This window comes from Eumetopias jubatus, unplaced genomic scaffold (genome assembly GCF_037043125.1).
Source record: "Eumetopias jubatus isolate StellerSeaLion01/CBP00866 unplaced genomic scaffold, mEumJub1_p1.0 scaffold_16, whole genome shotgun sequence".
Taxonomy (NCBI): Eukaryota; Metazoa; Chordata; class Mammalia; order Carnivora; family Otariidae; genus Eumetopias; species Eumetopias jubatus.
In genome coordinates this window covers 31,586,474-31,608,688 of record NW_028274822.1, presented here as the reverse complement: position 1 = coordinate 31,608,688, position 22,215 = coordinate 31,586,474, and the positions used below count along the sequence as shown (strand labels likewise).

Genomic DNA, 22,215 nt, shown 5'->3' with positions numbered 1-22,215 from the left:
AATGGTGTAATTTCTTTAGTAGTCTTTTTGTGGATAGCTATAAACACATACAAACACACCCAAGTATGTATGAATGTGTGTATACACACACACACACACACACACACACACACACACTTGTTATTTTGGAAAATTTCAAACCTGTAAATATAGAGAGAATAATATAATGAACTTCCAAGGCCCCATCACCTACCTTCGGTAATTACTAACTCAAAGCCAATTGTGTTTCATCTACCCCCATAGTTATTTTGAAGCAGATTCCAAATATTATATCATTTTAACTGTATTTCTGCATATTTTTTAAAGAAAACTATAGTACCATAATAACATCTAAAACAATGGACCAGGATTCCTTAATTGTATCTGAATATTTTTTAGAAGTTTTTTTTTTTGTTGTTTTTAAGATTTTATTTATTTGTCGGGGTGGGGGAAGAGTGAGTGTGCACAAACGGGGGGAGTGGCAGGCAGAGGGAGAAGAAGCAGACTCCCTGCTGAGCAGGGAGCCTGATGTGGGACTTGATCCCAGGACCCTGGGATCCTGACCTGAGCCGAAGGCAGACGCTTAACTACCTGAGCCACCCAGGCATCCCTGTATCGGGTTTTTTAAACTGGAATCAGGAAATCTGTACAAACCTGAAATTGTCTGCAGAATTTTGTATCTTGTGCATTTTTACAGGGACAGAACTCAAAGCTTTTGTTAGATTTTTTGAGGTCGTTTGTGACTTCAAAAAAGACTTAAAACTACAAATTTAGGTCTAGACAGTCAACATTTATGGTGAATTCCACCTTTCTTGTAAGGGAAATTGTATGTGTAGTGGTTTTGTTCCATGCCTTGGCAATAAAGAAAATTAGAGAAAAAGCAAATCCCCAGTTACAGGGGGCGGGGGGTGCAGAGGGAAAAAGAGAAGCAGATTCCCTGCGAGTAGGGAGCCCAACTAGGGGTTCCGTCCCAGGACCCTGGGGTCCTGACCTGAGCCCAAGGCAGACACTTAACTGACTGAGCCACCCAGGTGCCAGGTGGATTTAGTCTTAAGCTCAGTGAGAGTTGGGGGTGTGGGGAAGGGATGATGCACGGGGAGGGAGACAACAAAGTGGTGTTCAGAATTCACAGCTTTTTGATGTCTGATCACATCTTTCCATAATTTCTAGAATATCTAAGGTAGTTTTGAAACTATTTTATAGCTGCAGGTTCATTTTCTTCAAAAGAACTCTTCTGCAAAAGTGTGGTATAAAGCAAGTTAAAGTATAGTTACTTTGATTTAAAAAGGTGTGGGGGCCATGGTTTTGGATGGCAGAAGGTTTGAGGCAGATGATTGCTTGATCATAAGCATTGTCTTCTAGGCAAAGGACAGAATATAGAGGTAAGAATTTTCATAGTTCATTTTAGATATTGTTGCAGATTTTTCTAACTTTAGCCTGTGTTAATTGATCTCTGTTTTTTTCCCTTGTCACAAGATGAACTGGTTAGTATTTACCTTTTCAATTTGGCCCACTGTGTGGATAATAATTAAATAAATTTACTTATTTCTTCAAGCTTATCTGTAGTGGAGAATGTCTTTTTTGAGCATATGATTTATTTTTTTTTTAAGAACTTCATAGAAGAAAAGGATTTAATGTCTTTGATTCTCCTTTAAATTGGTAGTCATGTCTAATTTTCCTATAGGTCCTTGAATTTATATGATGGATATAAATGATTTGTCCTTTAAGTTTTTGAAAATTCTGTTCATTTTCTTACAATGCAGATGTATTTGACCTAGACTGGGATATGACCCTTGGATAATAATTTTGAGTAAACAGAATAATTTTGAGTAAACAGAGAGAAACAGTTCTGTGTGTCTGCTGGGTATTACTTTGTGTATTGTTTGCATAGTTTTCTTTTGGGATTTTAAAAGCCATCTGTTGTTTAAGGGAGTTGAAATTATCAAATAGATTCAGTGCAAAGTTTGAATGCAGAAGAAAATTTGCAGAGATGAATAGAGAATTTAAAAGAAGAGCTGTGCTGTCATGACTAAATTATTAAGAACAAAGATTCCTTAGTGAAGTGATATATACAAATATGCTTTAGAAGCATAAAAAAACGGATGGCTAAGCCTTATCAATATTAATGAAATGACTCGAAGAACAGAAAAATCTCATGTTAAAAATTGTCACATGTCTGTCCGAAGCAGTCTGATAACTTCTTCATGTTATGAAGGTAGTGGATAGTCTACTTTGACCTCTAAGGTTTTGGTTGTTGTTTTCTGCTTTGTTGAGGTACTGTTGTATATTATAGGACAATATTATCCATAGCAGCTTTTTGAGTAATTCTAAGTTTTTTTCTCTTTATAATATAAAACTGTGTTCTGGAGAAAGCTTATAGATAATTACAGTTTGGTTCAAAACAAGTTTGGTTCTGATAGGTTTGTGTTTTCCCAGATTTTTATTAGCCATTATTACATTCCTTGTGTCTTAGTGACACTGTATGAATTTCTTTTTTTTTTTTTTTAAAGATTTATTTATTTATTTGAGAGAGAGAGAATGAGAGCGATAGAGAGCATGAGAGGGAAGAGGGTCAGAGGGAGAGGCAGACTCCCTGCCGAGCAGGGAGCCCGATGTGGGACTCGATCCCGGGACTCCAGGATCATGACCTGAGCCGAAGGCAGTCGCTTAACCAACTGAGCCACCCAGGCGCCCTGAATTTCTTTTTTTTTTAAAGATTTTATTTATTTGAGTGAGAGAAAGAGAGAGAGAGAGCAAGAGCATGAGTGGGGCAGGGAGGGAGAGGCAGAGGGAGCAGGAGAAGCAGGCTCCCGGGGAGCCTGACATGGGGCTCGATCTCAGGACTCTGGGATCATGACCGGAGCAGAAGGCAGACACTTAACCCACTGAGCCACCCATGCGCCTCCTGAATTTCTTGATTAAAGAATTTACAAGTGTTAATTTTTGTAAGCTTGGTTTTTCAAAAATTTTTTTCATGAGTTCTGTATTTAAACTTGAAGTTGCCTACATCAAAATTAAGGTAAGTGCCACATTTTTTGTAGTATTAACCTAATCTTTTGGGACACTTTCTCTGGGGAGATCTTATATGGTTTGTTAATTTAAAAGGAAGTTTATATACACACACACACACACATTTTATTTCCTTAGTATTATGTTTATGTTGACTTTATTCCCATAGCTGGAATGAATGGCTGAAACTTCCTGTAAAGTACCCTGACCTGCCCAGGAATGCCCAGGTGGCCCTCACAGTATGGGATGTGTATGGACCAGGGAAGGCAGTGCCTGTGGGAGGAACAACAGTTTCACTCTTTGGAAAATATGGGTAAGCATTTTTGTCTTCTCTGTAGGAGTGTTGGGAGAGCTTTTCTTTTTGGGAGAGCTTGAATAGTTTATACCCAGTCTGATTCTCTCTGTCGTAGGAAGTGAAAACCTATGTGGTACATATGATTCCTTCATTCTTGAGACTGAATTTGACACATATTTCCTATGGGATATGCAGATAGATTAATTAAGAAACCTGTTAGTGATTGGTAATGTGATTTCTATTTAAAAATAGTCATTAGAAACTAAAATCTTGCTAGAAAAAGCAAGATGGCCCTTTGACGTATACTGTAACTTCATTGTTAATAGAATTTTTTTTGCTTTCTCAAAATAGTGACAGGACAATAAGTGGGGTTTAAAAGCACACATTTGCTAATAATGATTATAATAGAAAGTTGTCAACTCAGTTTTTAAAAATTTACAGATAATAGAAGCTAATTGTAAAAAAAACAAAAGCATAATCCTGAAGGGTATTTTTTCTCTTTCCCAGAAGAATCTCTACTTTTAGAGAATTGGTGATATATATATATTTTTAATTTTATTTATTTATTTGAGAGAGAGCAAGAGCACAGGCAGCGGTAGTGGCAGAGGGAGAGGGAAGAGCAGACACCCCGCTGAGCAGGGAGCCCGATATGACCTGAGCCCAAGGCAGACACCCAACTGACTGAGCTGCCCAGGTACCCCGAGAATTGGTGATATTCTATTATTCTTTTCTGTGTTTATTAATTGGAATTTTCCACTAAAGAACATGGTCTTTCCTCAAGTATTGAGTTACTTTGGTATACAGTTCATGTAGGAAAGACAGGTGAATGTTCAATTTTTTTCCCCTTTACCAATTTTAAGAATGAGTTGTTGTCCTGGTAACTTGCATATTTGATGATTGGTTTTATTTTTCTTTTTGTTTTTAAGTTTTGTCATGAACTTTTAGTCTTAAACATTTCTGGAATGTTTCAATTAATTGCTCTCTTTAGTCTTTTTTTTTTTTTAAAGATTTTATTTATTTATTTGAGAGAGAGAATGAGAGATAGAGAGCACAAGAGGGAAGAGGGTCAGAGGGAGAAGCAGACTCCCTGCTGAGCAGGGAGCCCGATGTGGGACTCGATCCCGAGACTCCAGGATCATGACCTGAGCCGAAGGCAGTCGCTTAACCAACTGAGCCACCCAGGCGCCCTCTTTAGTCTTAATAATCCTCAAAAACTCCCATTTTTGGTCATAAGAGTCCCTTCAAGCTGATCCCATATTTTTTTTTGACAGTACTCCAGTAGTCATTGGTAGCTTCTTTGCTTTCTGGTGGGCAAGCTATTTCAGGCTCATTTGGCAATTTTCTACCCCGGAACTGGAATCTCTGAAAGAAGCCCTAATTCTTTTCAGTGCAAAATCTAGGTATTATCAAACTTACTAGTTTTTGTCCATTTTAAAGTTGGAAAATTTTATCTCCTGAATTAATTTTCACATCATTAAATGTAAATGAAGATGATCATATTTTGATATGTTCATTTACTACTTGTGTATATGTTTCTGTCAATTGCTTTTTGATGTCCTTTGCCAGTTTTTTTCAAAAATTGAAATGTAATTCATGTGCCATGAAATTCTGTTTTTTTTTTTTGAGTTGTCATTTTTCTTATTAATGTATGGGGATCTTTGTAGATTAATGAAATTAGCCTTTTCCATGTTACATGTTACAAGTACTGTATTTCCTATTTGACTTGTTTTTGAGTTAGTATGTATTTCTTTGCTTGCCATTCATGCATCTTAAATTATGTTGAATTGATCAGCTTTTATTTTTATGGCCTGTGAATTTAATGTTTTAGAAAGTCCTTTTCTATTTTTTTTTAAAGATTTTTTTATTTATTTGACAGAGAGAGAGAGAGAGCATAAGCAGGGGAAGCGGGAGAGGGAGAAGCAGGCTCCGCGCTGAGCAGGGAGCCCAGTGTGGGGCTCGATCCCAGGACCCTGGGATCATGACCTGAGCTGAAGGCAGACACTTAACTGACTGAGCCACCCAGGTGCCCCAGTCCTTTTCTGTTTTTAAAAAATATTTCTTCTTATGATATTAGTCCTTTACACTTAAGTATTTGATGCATCTAAAATCACTTCTGTGAGGGGCACCGTGTGGCACAGTCAATTAAGCATCGACTCTTGGTTTCGGCTCAGGTCATGATCTTGGGGTCCTGAGTTAGAGCCCTGAGTCGGGCTCCACACTCAGTGCAGAGTCTGCTTGAGATTCTCTCTCCCTCTGCCCCTCCCACTTGTGCTCTTGCTTGCACTCTCTCTCTCTCTCTCTCTCTCAAATAAATAAGTAAATCTTTAAAATTACTTTTGTGAAAGGAGTGATATATTGGGAATCAACTTTAAAAAAAAACAACAAATGGTTAGTTATTTGTCTTAACACTATTAAATTTGCCATTGTTCTCAAATATTTTGAAATGGTACCCTTATATATTCAATTCATCATGTATATTTATTCATGAATAAAACCTAGATGTAATTTCATTTTGAATAGCTTGGTTGCTTAGTAATATGAAGGTATTTTAGTTTAATGTAACTATTAGATATTTATTACCGAAATACGTGCAAGAACAAATTTAGACATAGTCTGACACATTAGATATAATTTGGGTAAAATAAAATGTTACAGTAGAATGGACATATTATTAAATCAGTATTGTTCCTTTTCCAGAGTGCTTTTTCCTTTTTCCTTTACTAGAGTGGGGTTTGCTTGCCACACAGAAGAAACATGGGCAACACTTTATTACTCTTACTTTATAGTTAGTGGTTAAATGTTCTTGAGAACAGTTACCATATAGAGCTCTTGGTTTTTCCTCTTGGTCTCTTTATAAGTGGTTTGCCTTCTGGAATAATCAACTGGAGGTTCCCTCATAAAAGCACCTCTTTTAGTATACCTGTGCGTTTTAGATGACCTTAGGATATAGTGTCAGGAGACACTGACTAGACAGTAAGTGTGAGACGAAATTTCCACAGAAGTGGAATGAAATGAACTGCTTAAAGCCAAACAAACACTTTCTCAGGATAACATTTGTGATAACATTTGTGATGTGGTTTGACTTGACTTTTGGCAAGGTTCTGAAAAGTACATGAAGTCAGTAGTAATCAACCTATGAATAAGAAGCACCTGGTAAGCTCACTAGACAAGCATCTTCCTGTGTTCTCATTAAATTTGGTAAGAATGTGATGGGGCCCAAGATTCAGCATTTCTAGTAAGCACTGAGTGATTCTGCTGACCTATGGATCACAGCTTGCAAAACACTGCATTAACCTTTTCATAGTAATGGACTTGTCAGACATAGGCTTGCAGTTTTCAGAATTTCTTCCTTGACTTCATCCCATTGTTCGCTTTATTTGTATTTCTGTATGAATCCCAGTAAAAGACAACTTCCTTTACTTTCCATCCGAACCATGCTGGAAATGGGCCTAAAGATAAATCAGTAGTATTTGTTCTACTTTATGAAGTAGTTAAACCCCAGGTATTTCCATGAAGGTAGTAGTAGCAATTAAGTGGGACTTAAATTCGCTTTTCCAATATTAAGTAAATTAAGACTTTGAATCTTGGAGAGTCATCTCTTTTCTCCTAACTGGACAGTAGGTTCTGGTGTCCTTCCATGTCCTGAACACCGGAGATGTCAGATGCATGTATAACATGCTGGAGAGCAGTACTGATTCTGTGACATTTCCTCGCTTAGAACAGGGTTTCTCAAATAGGAGTTGTTGACTTACTACTTTCAGAATTCCTGCCTTATCTCTGTACTAAGTATACTCTTATGTACTTGATTTTTTTTATTATGTTATGTTAATCACCATACATTACATCATTAGTTTTTGATGTAGTGTTCCATGATTCATTGTTTGCGTATAACACCCAGTGCTCCATTCAGTACGTGCCCTCTTTAATACCCATCACCAGGCTAACCCATCCCCCCACCCCTCTCACCACTAGAACCCTCAGTTTGTTTCTCAGAGTCCATAGTCTCTCATGTACTTGATTTTTTATTTGAACCAGCTCACTTCTTTTTTTACCTTGAATTTAGTTTGAAGCAAAAGCTTAATATCCCTAATATACATGGAAAGCAAGTAATATTTGACATTGATGGGTAAGGATAAAATAAATACAATAGAATAAATATGTTATTAGGTTTTGGAAACAAGGAAAAAAAACTGCAGTGGAATATAAATAATAGTAAATGTATTTGATTTGCAAAATACATAAACAATACCTACAGAGAAAGTCCTTCTTTAATTAGAATGGTTCTTTTTGTGCCTAGTCAGATACTTAGCTCACTGTCACTTAATTGAAGGTAAAAGGTAAGGTTTTACATCAACATTTTCCTTGTTAATCAGTCCAACTCTTACATGGTTGTTCGTCATCAGTTAGCCAATTGATAACATCAGATTTTAGTCTGGATACTTTGAACAGTGGTGAAGGAATGCAGAAAAGCTGGATCACCTACTTCTGTTCCCTCTAGGCTGATATTTATATTGACCCTCACCTGAGAAAAAAGAAGCATAAGAAATTTTATGGAATTAAAATAACTCATTTTTTCTCTGTGTGTCCTGGGGACTTTTCTTGAGGTCATGAAGTGGGTTGCAGTGGCTACAAGCTCAGGCATCCCCTAGCACAGGACTGGACTTTGTGTGCAACTTCTGGTACTGGTGCTCTGTGCAGCTGGTCAGGATGTTCCTGACGCTGTGACAGGGTGCACATGTCCACTTGGACTGCTGGGTCACAGCTGCTTCTCTACAGGCTGCTCCAGATGTTCAGGGAGAGAAAACATCAGTCTTCTGGGTGTCCTCAGAAGGAAGCCTGTGCAGATTTTCTTCCACCGACCATTAAAAATCATGTCATGTGCCAGCACAGTTTTTGTGACTTAGGGAAATAGTGCTTTAGACTGTAGTTTCTTCAGATGTTTCTTTCTTTTTTTTTTTTTAAGATTTTTTATTTATTCATTTGAGACACAGAGAGAGAGAGAGAGCAAGAGGAAGAGCAGAGGCAGAGAGAGGGAGAAGCAGGCTCCCTGCTGAGCCAGGAACCTGATGTAGGACTCAATCCCAGGACCCCGGGATCGTGACCTGAGCTGAAGGCAGACGCTCACCATCTGAGCCACCCAGGTGCCCCCAGATGTTTCTTGAACAGTGACGTCACACCAGTTGTTCTTCACCTTTTCCCCTAAATAGTCCTGGTATGGACTTAGTAGCTTTTATTTATTTATTTATTTAAAAGATTTTATTTATTTATTTGGCAGAGAGGGAACACAAGCAGGGGGAGTGGGAGAGGGAGAAGCAAGCTTCCTGCCGAGCCAGGAGCCCGACATGGGGTTCGATCCCAGGACCCCGGGATCATGACCTGAGCCCAAGGCAGACGCCTAATGACTGAGCCACCCAGGCGCCCCTGGACTTAGTAGCTTTGAAAAAGTGGTCTTCAGAGTGTGTAGTAGTTGTCATATAGTATTGGGAACCTTGTGACTACCAACTCTTGTATTTGCTAATGTCTCTTTGGTACACTTGAGTCCGTGTGAAGCAGTGCTTTTTGGAGTGTAGTGTAATTAATAATTGAAAGACTGATCTCCTAAGATACAGCTAGAATAACTAATTGTCTTCATTTTGAAAGTTTAGCTTGTGAGATTTCTAAGTAGCTAAAGAATGGATCGATCCGTAAGTTGAATTGGCAAAGAACCATGGGCAAGCTGCAGATTTGTCTTGCAGATGTTTTTCCAGATGTAAATTCGGAAGTCAGGGCGGTGACTGCTGTAGTGGCTTGGCCCTGGGAGTGGGAGCAGCAGCTGTTGCTGGGGCCCCTGCTGGAGTCTGAAGGAGATCCTGCTATGCTATTTCTTTTGTCTTGCCTGTTTGGCTTAATTTCCCAAGTGGACACAATGCTCTGAACATCTTCTGGCTTGCCACCTGGAGGCCATGTAACTCTGCAAAGGTTCCATTAGTGTCAAAAGAAAGTAATATGTTTACTTGATCATTTGAGTCACTTGGCATCACCCCTACCCCTCCACATCCCATATCCTTAAATCTTCTCTCCAGATCCATCCCAAGGCGCTTAAATCATTTAGTAAACTGACTTCCCACCAAATGTACTTATTTTTGATTTAGTTACATTCAGCCAGTCACAGTATTCACTGGGGGACACAGAGGTAGAGAGAAGAAAGGCAGGCCTTCTGCTTCTCCAGGTATATTTAAGGATATTCATCTAAAGTGGCATTATTGCTTCACCGTACCCAGTTTCCTAGAGACTAAGCGGGTCTACTTGATGTTGAATCTATACTTGAGTTGAAAGAAAGTGATCTTTATAAAAGGCTTGCATGTGTGCTTTTTTGTAATCTAACTTTTTTTGATCTTTAATATGATAAATAAATATTGAGAATTTTGATTCTTCACAACCAGTCAGTGCATTTTTTTTTTGAAGATTTATTTATTTATTTATTTGACAGAGAGAAACGCAGCGAGAGAGGGGACACAAGCAGAGGGAGTGGGAGAGGGAGAAGCAGGCTTCTCGCTGAGCAGGAAGCCCGATATGGGGCTTGATCCCAGGACCCTGGGATCGTGACCTAAGCCAAAGGCAGACACTTAACGACTGAGCCACCCAGGCTCCCCTAGTCAGTGCATTTTTTATCGGGCCTCCAATGTAAGCTTTTGCAGATATGGTTGCTGGATAGTACCTGTTTATTGCCAACCTTAGAGACCTTATAGCAAGTACGGTTATACCTTACCCTTATTGTGCTCATGAGCTTGTAGCGATCACTTATCATTCCCATTCTAATTGTTTATGGCATTATTGCTTATATACATTACATAATCAGTGAAAATCCTCTTTGTTACCTTCGGAAAATCTGTGAAGAAATTTTCCATAACATGATTGTAATGGTTTAAAAATTTTATGTAAACATTTTACAAAAAAACAATATATCTACCATGTACCTTATTTGAAAAATTATTAAATGTGAGGGTGTGCAAAATGGACTTGCCTCCTCACCTGCACACACTTGTAGTCTTATTCTTATCATTGCAGTCAACAGCTTGCTCTTTGAGCTTTGGGAGGATGCTTTATGAATAGAATTTAAATTGTTTGAAAGGTCTTTTTAAAAAAAAAGGTCTTGTTTAAAAAAAGAACACAATAACAGAAGAATATCTCTAAACCTCCCATAAAAAACACTCAGACATTTAACAGTAGCATATTTAAAAAGTTGTGTAAAGCTCCTTTATTCTAGATCTTCTGGGTAGCTTTTTGGAGGAAATTTGACCATCAATAGTCATAATAGTTTTTCACTTTAAAGCAGGATCTCCATGTTCAGACTGAATTTTGACTATACGTAAAATCTCTGATTTGTAGACATGGAAACTTTTTCTCATTTGAATCTGTAATTCTGTTTTAGACATACTTCTTGTGCAAAAGAAGACAGGAGAAAAATCAGCCTGTATGTAGTGAAAGGATAATAGTAGCTAATATTTGACATTTACCTAACATTTAGTGCCAGTGCTATTTCAGGTACTTTTTACTTCTGCCCATCTGTTTAATTTTCCTAACAAGATACAGGTACTCTTTATAATCTTTATAGATGAGAAAACTGAGACACACAGGTAATTTACCCAAGGTCATGTAGGTAATAGATGATGGCATAGCTGGAATTCAGATCTCAGCATTTTGACTTACAGTCAGCTCTGCTGAATTGCCATTTAAAGTGGAGAGTAGTGTAATTCTTTAAATTTTGGTTTTAGTTATTTTAAATGTGACATTCTTTCATTGGGTAGGAATTTGGTCTCTATTTTTTCTAAGATCTCCACTGAAGTAATGAAGTATGTGTGGTCCATCACTGAACTTTCTTTGTTTCTACTCTACCTTTAGAATTTCTGTAACAGTTCTATGTGGAGGAGCAAAGAATGGCATGTAAAAAAAGTGTTACATGGATTTTAGTTGCTTGGTTAATTGCTTTACAACGCACTGGAGGCTTCAAGCTTGGCAAGAGAGACATGCATTTTCCTGTGTGGAATTCTGTTTGGGAACCGAAATGTCCTATAATGAACTGCATTAATTTACTTCTACCCTGAACATTCTCTTTTCGCCTAGCATGTTTCGCCAAGGGATGCATGACTTGAAAGTCTGGCCTAATGTAGAAGCAGATGGATCAGAACCCACAAAAACTCCTGGCAGAACAAGCAGTACTCTTTCAGAAGATCAAATGAGCCGCCTTGCCAAGGTAAAAAAGAAACTATTGGAACAGGTGGAAAGCTCTGAGTGATGCCTGCTGTAGTAGAAATTGACATTATGAATTCTGTCAGATCATGTTTTAATTTAAATTTAATTTTTTAATAATAATTTTATTGGAATGATAATTCACATACTGTAAAATTCACTCTTGGAAAGTGTACAGTTCAGTGGTTTTTTAGTAAATTCACTAAAAGTTGAATTGTGTAGTCATGCCACTATTTAATTTTAGAACATTTTCATCAAAAATGTCACCATACACTGTACCTATTAGTGGTCAGTCCCCTTTCCCTCTGCTCTCCAGCCCCTGGCAACTATTAATCTACTTTCTATCTCTGTGGATGTTCCTATTCTGGACATTTTGTACAAATGGAATTATACAACATTTGGTCTTTTGTGTTTATAATTCTGTCAGATTTGAGAATGTAGAGCTTTTGGTGATACTTTCAAGACGACTGTCTACCTTTTTTGGTGACATAGTCTTAAAGATGCAAGTATTACATGATAGACATTCTTATGTTGCTTGGAAGTAACAATGTAAGACCAGCTTATATTATTACCTGGTCTCAATTGCTCTCACACTTCCCCCACTTCTTTTTTTGTAATCAGACGCTGAATTGTTACCTTTTTATTTAAAAATTGTTTTAATGTAGTGTTTTCATTTAGTAAAAAAAAACTAGGATCAATTCTGTGCTTAAATCACAATAGTATAACTTTTTTTGTGACTATTTGTTCACAAAACACTGTGCCAGATACTGTGTAAAGATCCTTTTACAGTTCTTCTGAGAGACTCTTTTAGTTCTTATATGTAAATTTCCTTTTCAGTCTTACTTGTATGGATGACTCTTTAATGTCTGGAGAAAGTTTTGATGCCAAGCATTTTATAGCTTGTTGCCTCAACCTACATATGGAAGAAATCTTAATTATAAAGAATAAGTACTTGCATTGCTTGGCTTTGTTCTTCAACATAAAATTTTTGTTGTTAAGTTCATTCTTCGTCTTTTAGTGTTGCTCTTTTATGGAAAAATGATATCATAGTTTCCTCATAAGCTTTCTAACCAAATTACTGTTGTCATCTTCCCTTCCATAATTAAATAAATAAGTTTTAATTTTCAGTACAGCTACTCATTCTGAGATTTTGTTTACATTCTTACACGGGATGTAGGAAAGTTCTCAAGCTTTTCATGTGCTTACCTTCTCTCTAAGGGTTTATCTTAGTGATGAACTTTATGCTAATCTTTGTGACTTTTTTTAAATTTTATTTATTTATTTGAGATCAAGAGTGAGAGAGAGCATAAGTGGTGGGGGAGTGGGAGAGGGAGAAGCAGACTCCCTGCTGAGCAGGGAGCTGGACGTGGGGCTCGATCCCGGGACTCCAGGATCATGACCTGAGCCGGAGGCAGATGCCCAACGACTGAGCCACCCAGGCGCCCCCTTTGTGACTTTTATAAACCTTGAATAGTTAGAGAAATTTTATCAAATCAAATATCAAAAGCAGTTCATTAATAGCCATGGGTCACGACAGGTTAAATTTCAAATGCAGGAGGAATGTAGCATGTGTTGAAGAAGTAAAGCTCTTAAATGTATATTTTTTGCAAATAGCAATGTGATTCATATTATGGATGAAATTCCAAATCTGAGGGGCAATAGGCAAAGTCAGGAAATACAAAGCTGTATGGTTGCACAGTTCATCTACTTTGGTTCTCTTTTAAACAAATTATTTATGCTTCTCTCCATATGTTTCTAATTTTTTTCCCCAATTTTTGATGCAATATTCAAACATAGTTTTTATAACAACTACTGTGCCATTTTACAAACATCAGTATATGCAGCATTGAAATTTATTTGAACTGTACTTTTGGATTTTTAAGGTCGCATGATGTTACACATTTCTCATTTTTATCTTTTGAATTTTATGGTAGCAAAAGAGATGTGACTTGATAGTGATCAACTTTTTTATGATTGAAACAACCCCTTAGAGTTTATGGGTTCATATTTATTCTTTTGGTTATTAGTGCACATTTGCAGCTCTAAAAATGATGTCTATGCATATGCAGAGCTAAATGAGGTGTTGGGAAGACGCTTTCTTAACATGTTTGTCAATTGGTAGGAATTGTCTGTAGTCTCAATTCTTTATACTGAAGAATATGGCAAGTTGGGTCCTAATTTTTTTTTTAAAGATTTTATTTATTTATTTGACAGAGAGAGATGCAGCGAGAGAGGCAACACAAGCAGGGGGAGTGGGAGAGGGAGAAGCAGGCTTCCAGCTGAGCAGGGAGCCCGACGCGGGGCTTGATCCCAGAACACTGGGATCACGACCTGAGCCGAAGGCAAACGCTTAACAACTGAGCCACCCAGGCACCCCGGTCCTAATTTTTTAAGAGATGTTAAAATTTATATGTTGTCTGTATTTCCCAGAGTAGTTAACTGTTTTCAGATAAGTCTTTATTCATTAGTTTATAAATCTTTAAAATGGGAATAAAAATTAATGAGAATGAGTATCTAACAGCCTTTTTGAGGCTAATTGGCGATGAACTCTATTCAAAGTTCTTTGCTCCTAATAGGATTGTACTTTTTACTTCTGAGTGGAGACTTCAGAGCTTGCTGTGCTGTGACACCTTGCTTTAGTGTTACCTCATGTTCCCCACAGACTAAAGAGAAACCATTAAAACCAGTAATTACTTTCCTTACATGGAAAAATACATCATGTTTGTAGCATTGTTGAAGGAACTGCGCCCCCTCTGGAGTCAGCTCTTTCTCTTTCTTTCTTACAGAAAAGAATGAATGTGCTTCATTCTTTTCTGTATGGCAGTTGATCATGCTGTTTGAGGTTTCAAAACCTGTTCTATCCCTGCTGCTGTAGAGGAAGAATGTGTTTTCAAAAGATGACGTCTTAGGTTTGGTGAAATTGGGAGCTTGGGCACTTGGAAGAACTTTTCAGTGGGAAGAGCACTGTAGTATGAGTCAGAGACTTGGCCATCCCACTGAATCACAGAAAATAATTTCTGAGCCTGTAAAGTCAGAAGTTTAGAATGGATGATTTCTGAGGTCCTGTGTAGCTATTCATATTCTGTTATTTTCAAAGTACTGAAATAGTGGGGCATTGGGGTGGCTTATTTGTTTAGGCCTCTGGCTCTTGATTTCCACTCAGGTCATGATCTGGGGGTCCCGGGATTGAGCCCTGTGCCGGGCTCCGCACTCAGTGGGGAGTCTGCTTGAAGATTCTCTTTCTCCCTCTGTTCCTCCCCCTGCTCGTGTGTGCGCCCTCTCTCTTTTTCTCTCTCTCAAGTGAATAAATAAATCTTAAAAAAAAGTTACTGAAATAGCGAATAATCAGGATTATTTATCTACCTGGATTTTATAGTTATCACCTCAGTAGAGCATAAATATGTAATCATCTATTTGCAGTTGTGAATGTGCTTGTTCATGTCATTCCTTTTTTTTCTGCGATCTCTATGCTTAGAGTAAAGTATTATTCAGGACCTGCCTAATGTGAATAATGTGGCTCTGGTCTTAGATTTGATTTTTGTTGTTGTTGTTTGATTAGTAACTGCTTCTTTAGTTCAGGTTTTCAGATTAGCTTCCTGAGTCTGTTTCCCTTGCCTTATACCAGAGCAAGTATACTTTGATACTTGCTATGTCTGAACTTAAAATTATACTTCCATATTTATTTTGTTCTTAAAATTGTGCCACAGTAGCTCTCTTTTCCTCTCATTTTCCTTCCCCTCTCATTTTTCTGGTTCCACATTAAAAAGTTTGTTTAGTTAGACTGTCATTCTCTTCCTCAGAACACTTTGAAATTGTCTCTGGTACAATACATTTTTAAAAACTGGGAAAGAATGTGTATGCTTATGTTTCCATTTTTATACAGAAGGAACAGATTTTAGGTATAATATTCTTATTTCTCATACTACCATTTTAAGGAAGTAAATGAGAAGAGGCTGAAGTGGTTAGAACTGAATAGTTTATTTCTTGTACTTTGATTTTCCAGCCAGTGAATTTACTATGATTGTTTCTAACTGTTGAGAAGGCAGTTGGACTCAGAGTAGAAAGGTGTAGATAAATCTTAATAATAGCAAAGCATAGTTACCATGCATTGTACCCATGAGCCAAAATAAATAGCATAGTGACAGTTTTCAAACTGCCGTGTAAGAAAGTTTATTCAGTTACAGAAGTGCTTTAGTCTTGGCTGCCTAGGGATAATGGAACAAAAGGGCTGTGAAATGAAGAGGAACTCTTTAAATGGCTTGTGAGAGATGGCATTAGGTAATTATTAAGCAAAGAACCTCACACTCAAGCTGGACTAACCGTTCTTATTTGACTTATTGCTTGTTCAGCTATGAAAGTTGAATTGTAACTGCAGTATGAGTAAATGAAGTTTAAAAGCCTGATTTCTAGGTTGAATAATTTTAAAAGTCAAAGGCTTTCAGAGGGTTTTTAGTGGAATTAACCTCTCTGATGACTTTACATCATTTTGTGAACATGCCTAGTTTTCCTTTGAGGAAAGGAGTGTGAGAAAAGAAAACAGAATGGGACAGTCTTCAGTTTGGTTCTTGTTTTTTATAAGTTGGATTTCTTAGACTTCATAGGAAATAGGAAGAAATGAATGCATTAAAATATACTCACCCCTCCCCAGTTCTTCCTCACTATCTTTTTTTACCCAGCTCTAAATTTTCCTAATTAATACTTACAAATACTTACAAATCTTTCTGTTTGAATTGATTTGTGAAAATAATCAAAGGCCAGACCTCTTGAGCGTTTACTTTCATTGTCCATGATCCAGCCTTTTAATGATTGTGGGCCTTACTTGAGCAAATTTGCCCATTGTTCCCATCTGCTCCGTTTGTCAGCTTGTCATATCATAAGAGTTTTATGACTAGGATGCATATCCACCTGGGGTTTTGGATGTGACTACCAAGCTTCAGTGTTTGATTTATATTTGAATCCATGTCTTTAGACATGAAAGGTTAGTGCAAAAGCATGCTTCTCCACTGTCTCCTTTTCATTTTAGCAGCTCTGCTTGATGCCTTTGGAATGTGCTTTAGTTTCTGTCAATTTGATTAAGAGGAGACAAAGAGAAAGTAACGACTAGATGAAAAATACTTTGTGGTCTGTGTGACATACATAGGTTGGGGAAAGTTGAGTGTATGGGTGCGCACTGCGACAGTGAAGCTGTGGTAAGATGAGGTGGTGTTTCAGGCTGACCCTCATATTGTCTGCATGGGATCATTCTGGGTCCAGGGTCCAGACTTCAGGTTCATAGCAATAGAAACTGGATGTTAGTTCTTCCAGGAATAATTAGTATCTTGAGGATAGGCTCATGCCAATCAGTTGGAAGGGTTATTTATAATCTAGAGCTGTACTGTCTAAAATAATAGCCATAATTCACATGTGGCAATTTAAGTTAATTAAAATTAAATAAGATTAGAAATTCAGTTGCTCTGTTACCATAATCACATTTCAAATGCTCAGTTGCCACATGTGGCCTGCAGGTATTGGACAGTGCAGATGTGGAATATTTCCATTATTGCCAAATGGTCTCTTGGACAGCACTGGTCTAGAGTGCCAATTTACTAATTTGTAATGGGTTAGTAACCATATTATTATCTTTCTGGTAACTACATTACTTGTTTCTGCTACCCAGAACACCTTTTTTTTAAGGCACCTTGGAAATTAAATTAGTCTTCAGGAGATTGTTGATTTCTTAGTGAGCCATGAAGGAGCTAGCCTGCGGAACTAGAAAGTGCTGTGAGATATTTCAGTTTGGGGAAATCTTAAAAGGACCTTCTCTCTTGACATTATCTTTTTGGTTATGGCATTACTTGAATATGCTGTCTACACTGCATCTTTTGAATAAACATCGACAAATTATCATGGTTACAAAATAATCCTTTAAAATTGAGATTAAGGTAACAAGAAATTTTCTGGTGACATAATTTTGTGGATTGAGGGGTTTTTATTTTGGGATTGAGGCCATTTATTTTATTTTATTTATTTTATTTTTTTAAAGATTTTATTTATTTATTTGACAGAGGGATAGAGAGAGAGAACAAGCAGGCAGAGAAGCAGGCAGAGGGAGAGGGAGAAGCAGGCTCCCCGCAGAGCAGGGAGCCTGATGCGGGGCTCGATCCCAGGACTCTGGGATCATGACCTGAGCCGAAGGCAGACGCTTAACTGACTGAGCCACCCAGGCGCCCCGAGGCTATTTATTTTAAATTATTTTTACTCTTTGACCTGCTGAAACATTTGCCCTTGAAAGAAAATATTTTACATTGAACGCATTACACTGAATGGGTACTAGTCTGGAGGCAATAATTAGAGGAGACTTTTATTATAAATATGTGGAAAACTCTTCTTTTTTTAAAAAATGTTTTCATAAAAATTGATTCAATGTAAGGGACTTTATTCTAAGATTGTATTCTTTTGGTGCTTTTGAGTATTAAAATGTCTCATTTGATAGTAGCATTTAAAAAATTACTTGGCAAAATAAAATTTGGGAACATTTATAACTAAAAATTTTAGTTGACATGCAATATTGGTTTCAGGTGTACAACATGGTGATTCGACATTTATATATTTTATGAAATGCTCACCATGATAAGTGTAGTTATCATCTGTCACCATACAGTTATTACAGTATTATCCCTTTTTGTCTCCACCACCATCACCTCTATTGAAGGCATACTTCTGTATGTTGGAGACAAAAAAAAGGGTATTACTAGGTTGATGCTGTTGTTACTATTAGTGCATTATGAGTAATAATAATAACTAATAATGATAATCACCTTGCATGTTTAAAGTGTTTTAATATCTTTAAGTCTTTTAGTATAGATTGAGAACTAAAATGGAGAAGTGGTTAAAATCATGACTTTGAACACGGTTTTTCATTTAGATTTCAGTTGTCTCTTGTTTAGTTGTGATCTTAGATTAGCTACTTAACTTTTTCTAAGCCATGAAATCCTCATCTGTACAATAGTAATAGTAGTTAACATCTACTTTTTTGAGTTATTGTGAAGACTAAATATAAATGAGATAAACTATTTAAAGGATTTCATATTGCTAGGCATCACTGAGCACTAACAAATGTTAGCTGTTGTTATTACTTTATCTTACGTGTTTTCATTTGATTCTAATGAGTATAATGATTGGACTTGTAACATACATTGTTTTTAAACTCCTGAGAAGATGGAAGCTTAGAGAAGTTAAGTGATTTATTTAAGGTGTTATGTTTAGTAAGTTGAACTAGGACCTAAATTCAGGTCTTTAAATTCTTCTTGTAAATGTCTTTCCAAAGATAAGCATCTGACTTTTTTTAAGATTTAAGGCTTGTGAAGGATTTCTTTGTATGGAAAATACATTTTTCTTATCAGGAAGATGAAAACTGAATATAGGAGAAAGGGCAGAGGGAGCGTCAAACAGCATGTAGGGCATAAAAATATGGTGCCTGGGAACTTAGTAAACAAGGATTTGCCTATGGTCAGTGAGTACCCATTGCAAACGTGCTATGAATGAACTAGAGTTATAAACAAATTTATTTATTTTAGAGCTAGAGAGAACAAGTGGGGAGAGGAGCAGAGGGAGAGGGGCAGACTCTGCACTGAGTGCAGAGCCCCATGTGGGGCTTGATCCCTCGACCCCAAGATCATGACCTGAGCCAAAATCAAGAGTCCAGCGCTTAACCGACTGATCCACCCAGGTGCCCCTGAGTTATAAACAATACTTGTGGCTTCAGTTGTTACCAGTGCATAAGTTAAAAGCAATAAATAACAGTCACTCTTTTTTTTTTTTTTTTTTTTTTACAGTCACTTTTAAGATTTCTTTCACCCACAGACCTCAAACAACTAAGGTTTAGGAGGAAAGGAAACATGACAGTGAAGAGAATATATGTTGTCCAAAGAAACAATATGGTAGGAACTTCAGGGTACAGCTGCATGTGAGAATCCTTTGCTAAAGATAAAGGAGGGAAACAGATGCTGATAAAATTGTGGAAACATTCTAGAGCTGTGGAGGGAAAGGTGCTGATAGTTTCTTTGTGTGATCACAAAAAAATGATGCAGCTAGAAAATTAGTGGTGATGAAGTCTCATTTTTTGAGCCCAGGCTTTTGTCAAATTATTGCTTGATCACGGGGTAATTTTTTAGAAGGTTAAGGAAACAAAGTGTGGCTACTCTAGCTCTAAATTATAGCCAGTTTGAAGGAACCAGTTGATGAAAGGGGGATAATAGGTAAAATGGTAAAAACTAAGGATGTCACATTGTACATTGGGATTGCAGTTATAGCCAAGGAATGGAATAATGGATCAAGTTTGGGGTTAGTCTTGGACTCTAAGAAAGCAGTTTCAACAAGAGTGGAGAAAGGCAAGACACTCCACTGATTTAAGAATCTAAAAAGAAAGACAGCCCAAGAGAAACAGTGATTCTCAGGTGATTTGGGCTGGACATAAGAAGTATTTATGACAGGACTCGTCTAATATTTGGAAGAAAAAAGTACCTAAGGATAACAGAATACTTATATTTAATTTAATTTTATTTATTTGTTTTTTTAAAGATTTTATTTATTTATTTGAGACAGAGAGAGTGAGAGCACTAGCTGGGAGACAGAGGGAGAGGGAGAAGCAGACTTCCCACTGAGCAGGGAGCCTGATGAGGGGCTCCATCTGAGGACCCTGGGATCATGATCTGTGCCGAAGGCAGCAGCTCAACTGAATGAGCCACTCAGGTGCCCCAGAATATTTATATTTTAAATAAAAATTTTATTTTTGAAGGCATTAAAAGCACATTGAAGAAGTAGGTCTATGTGAGATAACCTAATTGAATTAGTTGAGTTTTATCTTCCTCATCAAAGTGTTCTTCAGCCTAAGGGAGTTAACTAAATAAGTTAAGTGATAATTGAATCCCAAGATTGGTGACAAGAGGTAGTAAGAAGGCACTCACAGACTATTCATTCAGTTTTTCCAGTCCTTGCAAGTTGAATGCCTGGGTTTTAAAATTATGTGTGCAGTTAAGTTTTTAATTTTTATTATAAATTCAAATAAAAAAATGCATAAAATAATGTAATAGACGTCCATGTATTCATTGTCATGATTGAACATTTAACATTTTGCCTTGTTTCACATTGTTTTAAAAAAGATTTAAGGGGTACCTGGGTCTTCCAGTTGGTTAAGCATCTGCCTTCAGCTCAGGTCATGATGCCAGGGTCCTGGGGTCGAGCCTTGCATCGGGCTCCCTGCTTGGTGGGGAGTCGGCTTCTCCCTCTGCCTCTACCCGCCACCTCCAGCTTGTGTTTTCTCTCTTGCTCACTCTCTCTCTCTCAAATAAATAAAATCTTAAAAAAGATTAAAAAAACCCACAGATATTTGTTAAAACTTCCCTCATTTTTTTTGTTTTATAATTTACTTTTTTAAACTTAATGTTCTTGAGATTTATCTATATCAATATATAGAGCTTGAGTGCTTTCATTTAAACCACTATATAGTATTCCTTTGGATGAGTAAATTAGTTTATTTGTTCTCCCAACAATTTCAGCTTTTTGTATTATTTACAGGGCTGAAGTGAATGCTGTTTCATATTTCATCTTATGCCCACAAGTGATTTTTTTAGTATAGAAGTTTAGAAGTGAAATTGTTGGATTTCAAAGATTAACATCTATACATTTTCTGTTCCAAATTTCAGGTAGTTTTTGTTGCTATTGTATATGTCTTCTAAAGATTGTATTTTTAGATTGGTAAAGAGGGAATAGTAGGAATTGTGGAATAATACTTATTTCTATTTATTAATTTTACATTCAGTGGCATTTCTGAACTCATTGTTTCTAATAGTTTGTCTAATGGTTCTTTGGACTTTTCTATGTGATAATGACCTGTAAATAATTTTTATTTCTTTCATTTGTGTTTTTCTTCTATGGCTGGTACACAAAACTCTGATATAGTGTCTAACAGAAACAGTAGTGGAGGCATCCTTGTTTTGTTCCTGAGTTTAATGAAAATGCTTCTTACATTTAACCATTTGATAAGATGTTGGCTATTACTTCTTGGTATATATATTTTTTTAAATCAGGTTAAGAAAAGGGGCACCTGGATGGCTCAGTTGGTTAAGCGGCTGCCTTCGGCTCAGGTCATGATCACAGGGTCCTGGCATCGAGTCCCGCATCAGGGAGCAGGGAGCCTGCTTCTCCCTCTCTCTCTCTGCCTTCCTCTCTACCTACTTGTGCTCTCTCTCTGTCAAATAAATAAATAAAATCTTAAAAAAAAATCAGGTTAAGAAAGTCCTATTTTATAGTATCAAAACTTTATATGATGCACGAGTGTTGAAACTTACCAAAAAAATTTTGGGATCCTCTTACCATATGCTTTTTTCAAAACAGTTAATGTAGCGGGCTTGAGGCTGCCATCTTTAGGAGGTCCTGCTTGGAGGGATGGCTCTCAGTGGATGTTTGTGAACTTAGCTTCTGAAACATTCCCTGACTGGGATGGATGTTTGATTGTGCCTAGGCTGTCTGTGCATTGTGATTGATGGTGAATACCTGCTTTCTTCCTGGGAATTTGGAACTTAGGTAGTTTTTTTTTAAAGATTTTATTTATTTATTTGAGAGAGAGAGAATGAGAGATAGAGAGCACGAGAGGGAAGAGGGTCAGCGGGAGAAGCAGACTCCCCGCTGAGCAGGGAGCCTGATGTGGGACTCGATCCCGGGAC

The 22,215-nt window shown here is 37.2% G+C and overlaps 1 protein-coding gene across 1 annotated transcript in view; it reads left to right on the top strand.

Moving 5' to 3' along the window:
* Window positions 1–22,215, top strand: part of PIK3C3 (phosphatidylinositol 3-kinase catalytic subunit type 3) — a 135,671-nt gene that overhangs the window by 5,081 nt on the left and 108,375 nt on the right. Inside the window, exons 3-4 of the mRNA XM_028098370.2 lie at window positions 3,158–3,301; window positions 11,387–11,516. Of these exons, the coding sequence (XP_027954171.1) occupies window positions 3,158–3,301; window positions 11,387–11,516 (274 nt within the window). The remainder of the gene's footprint in view (window positions 1–3,157; window positions 3,302–11,386; window positions 11,517–22,215) is intronic.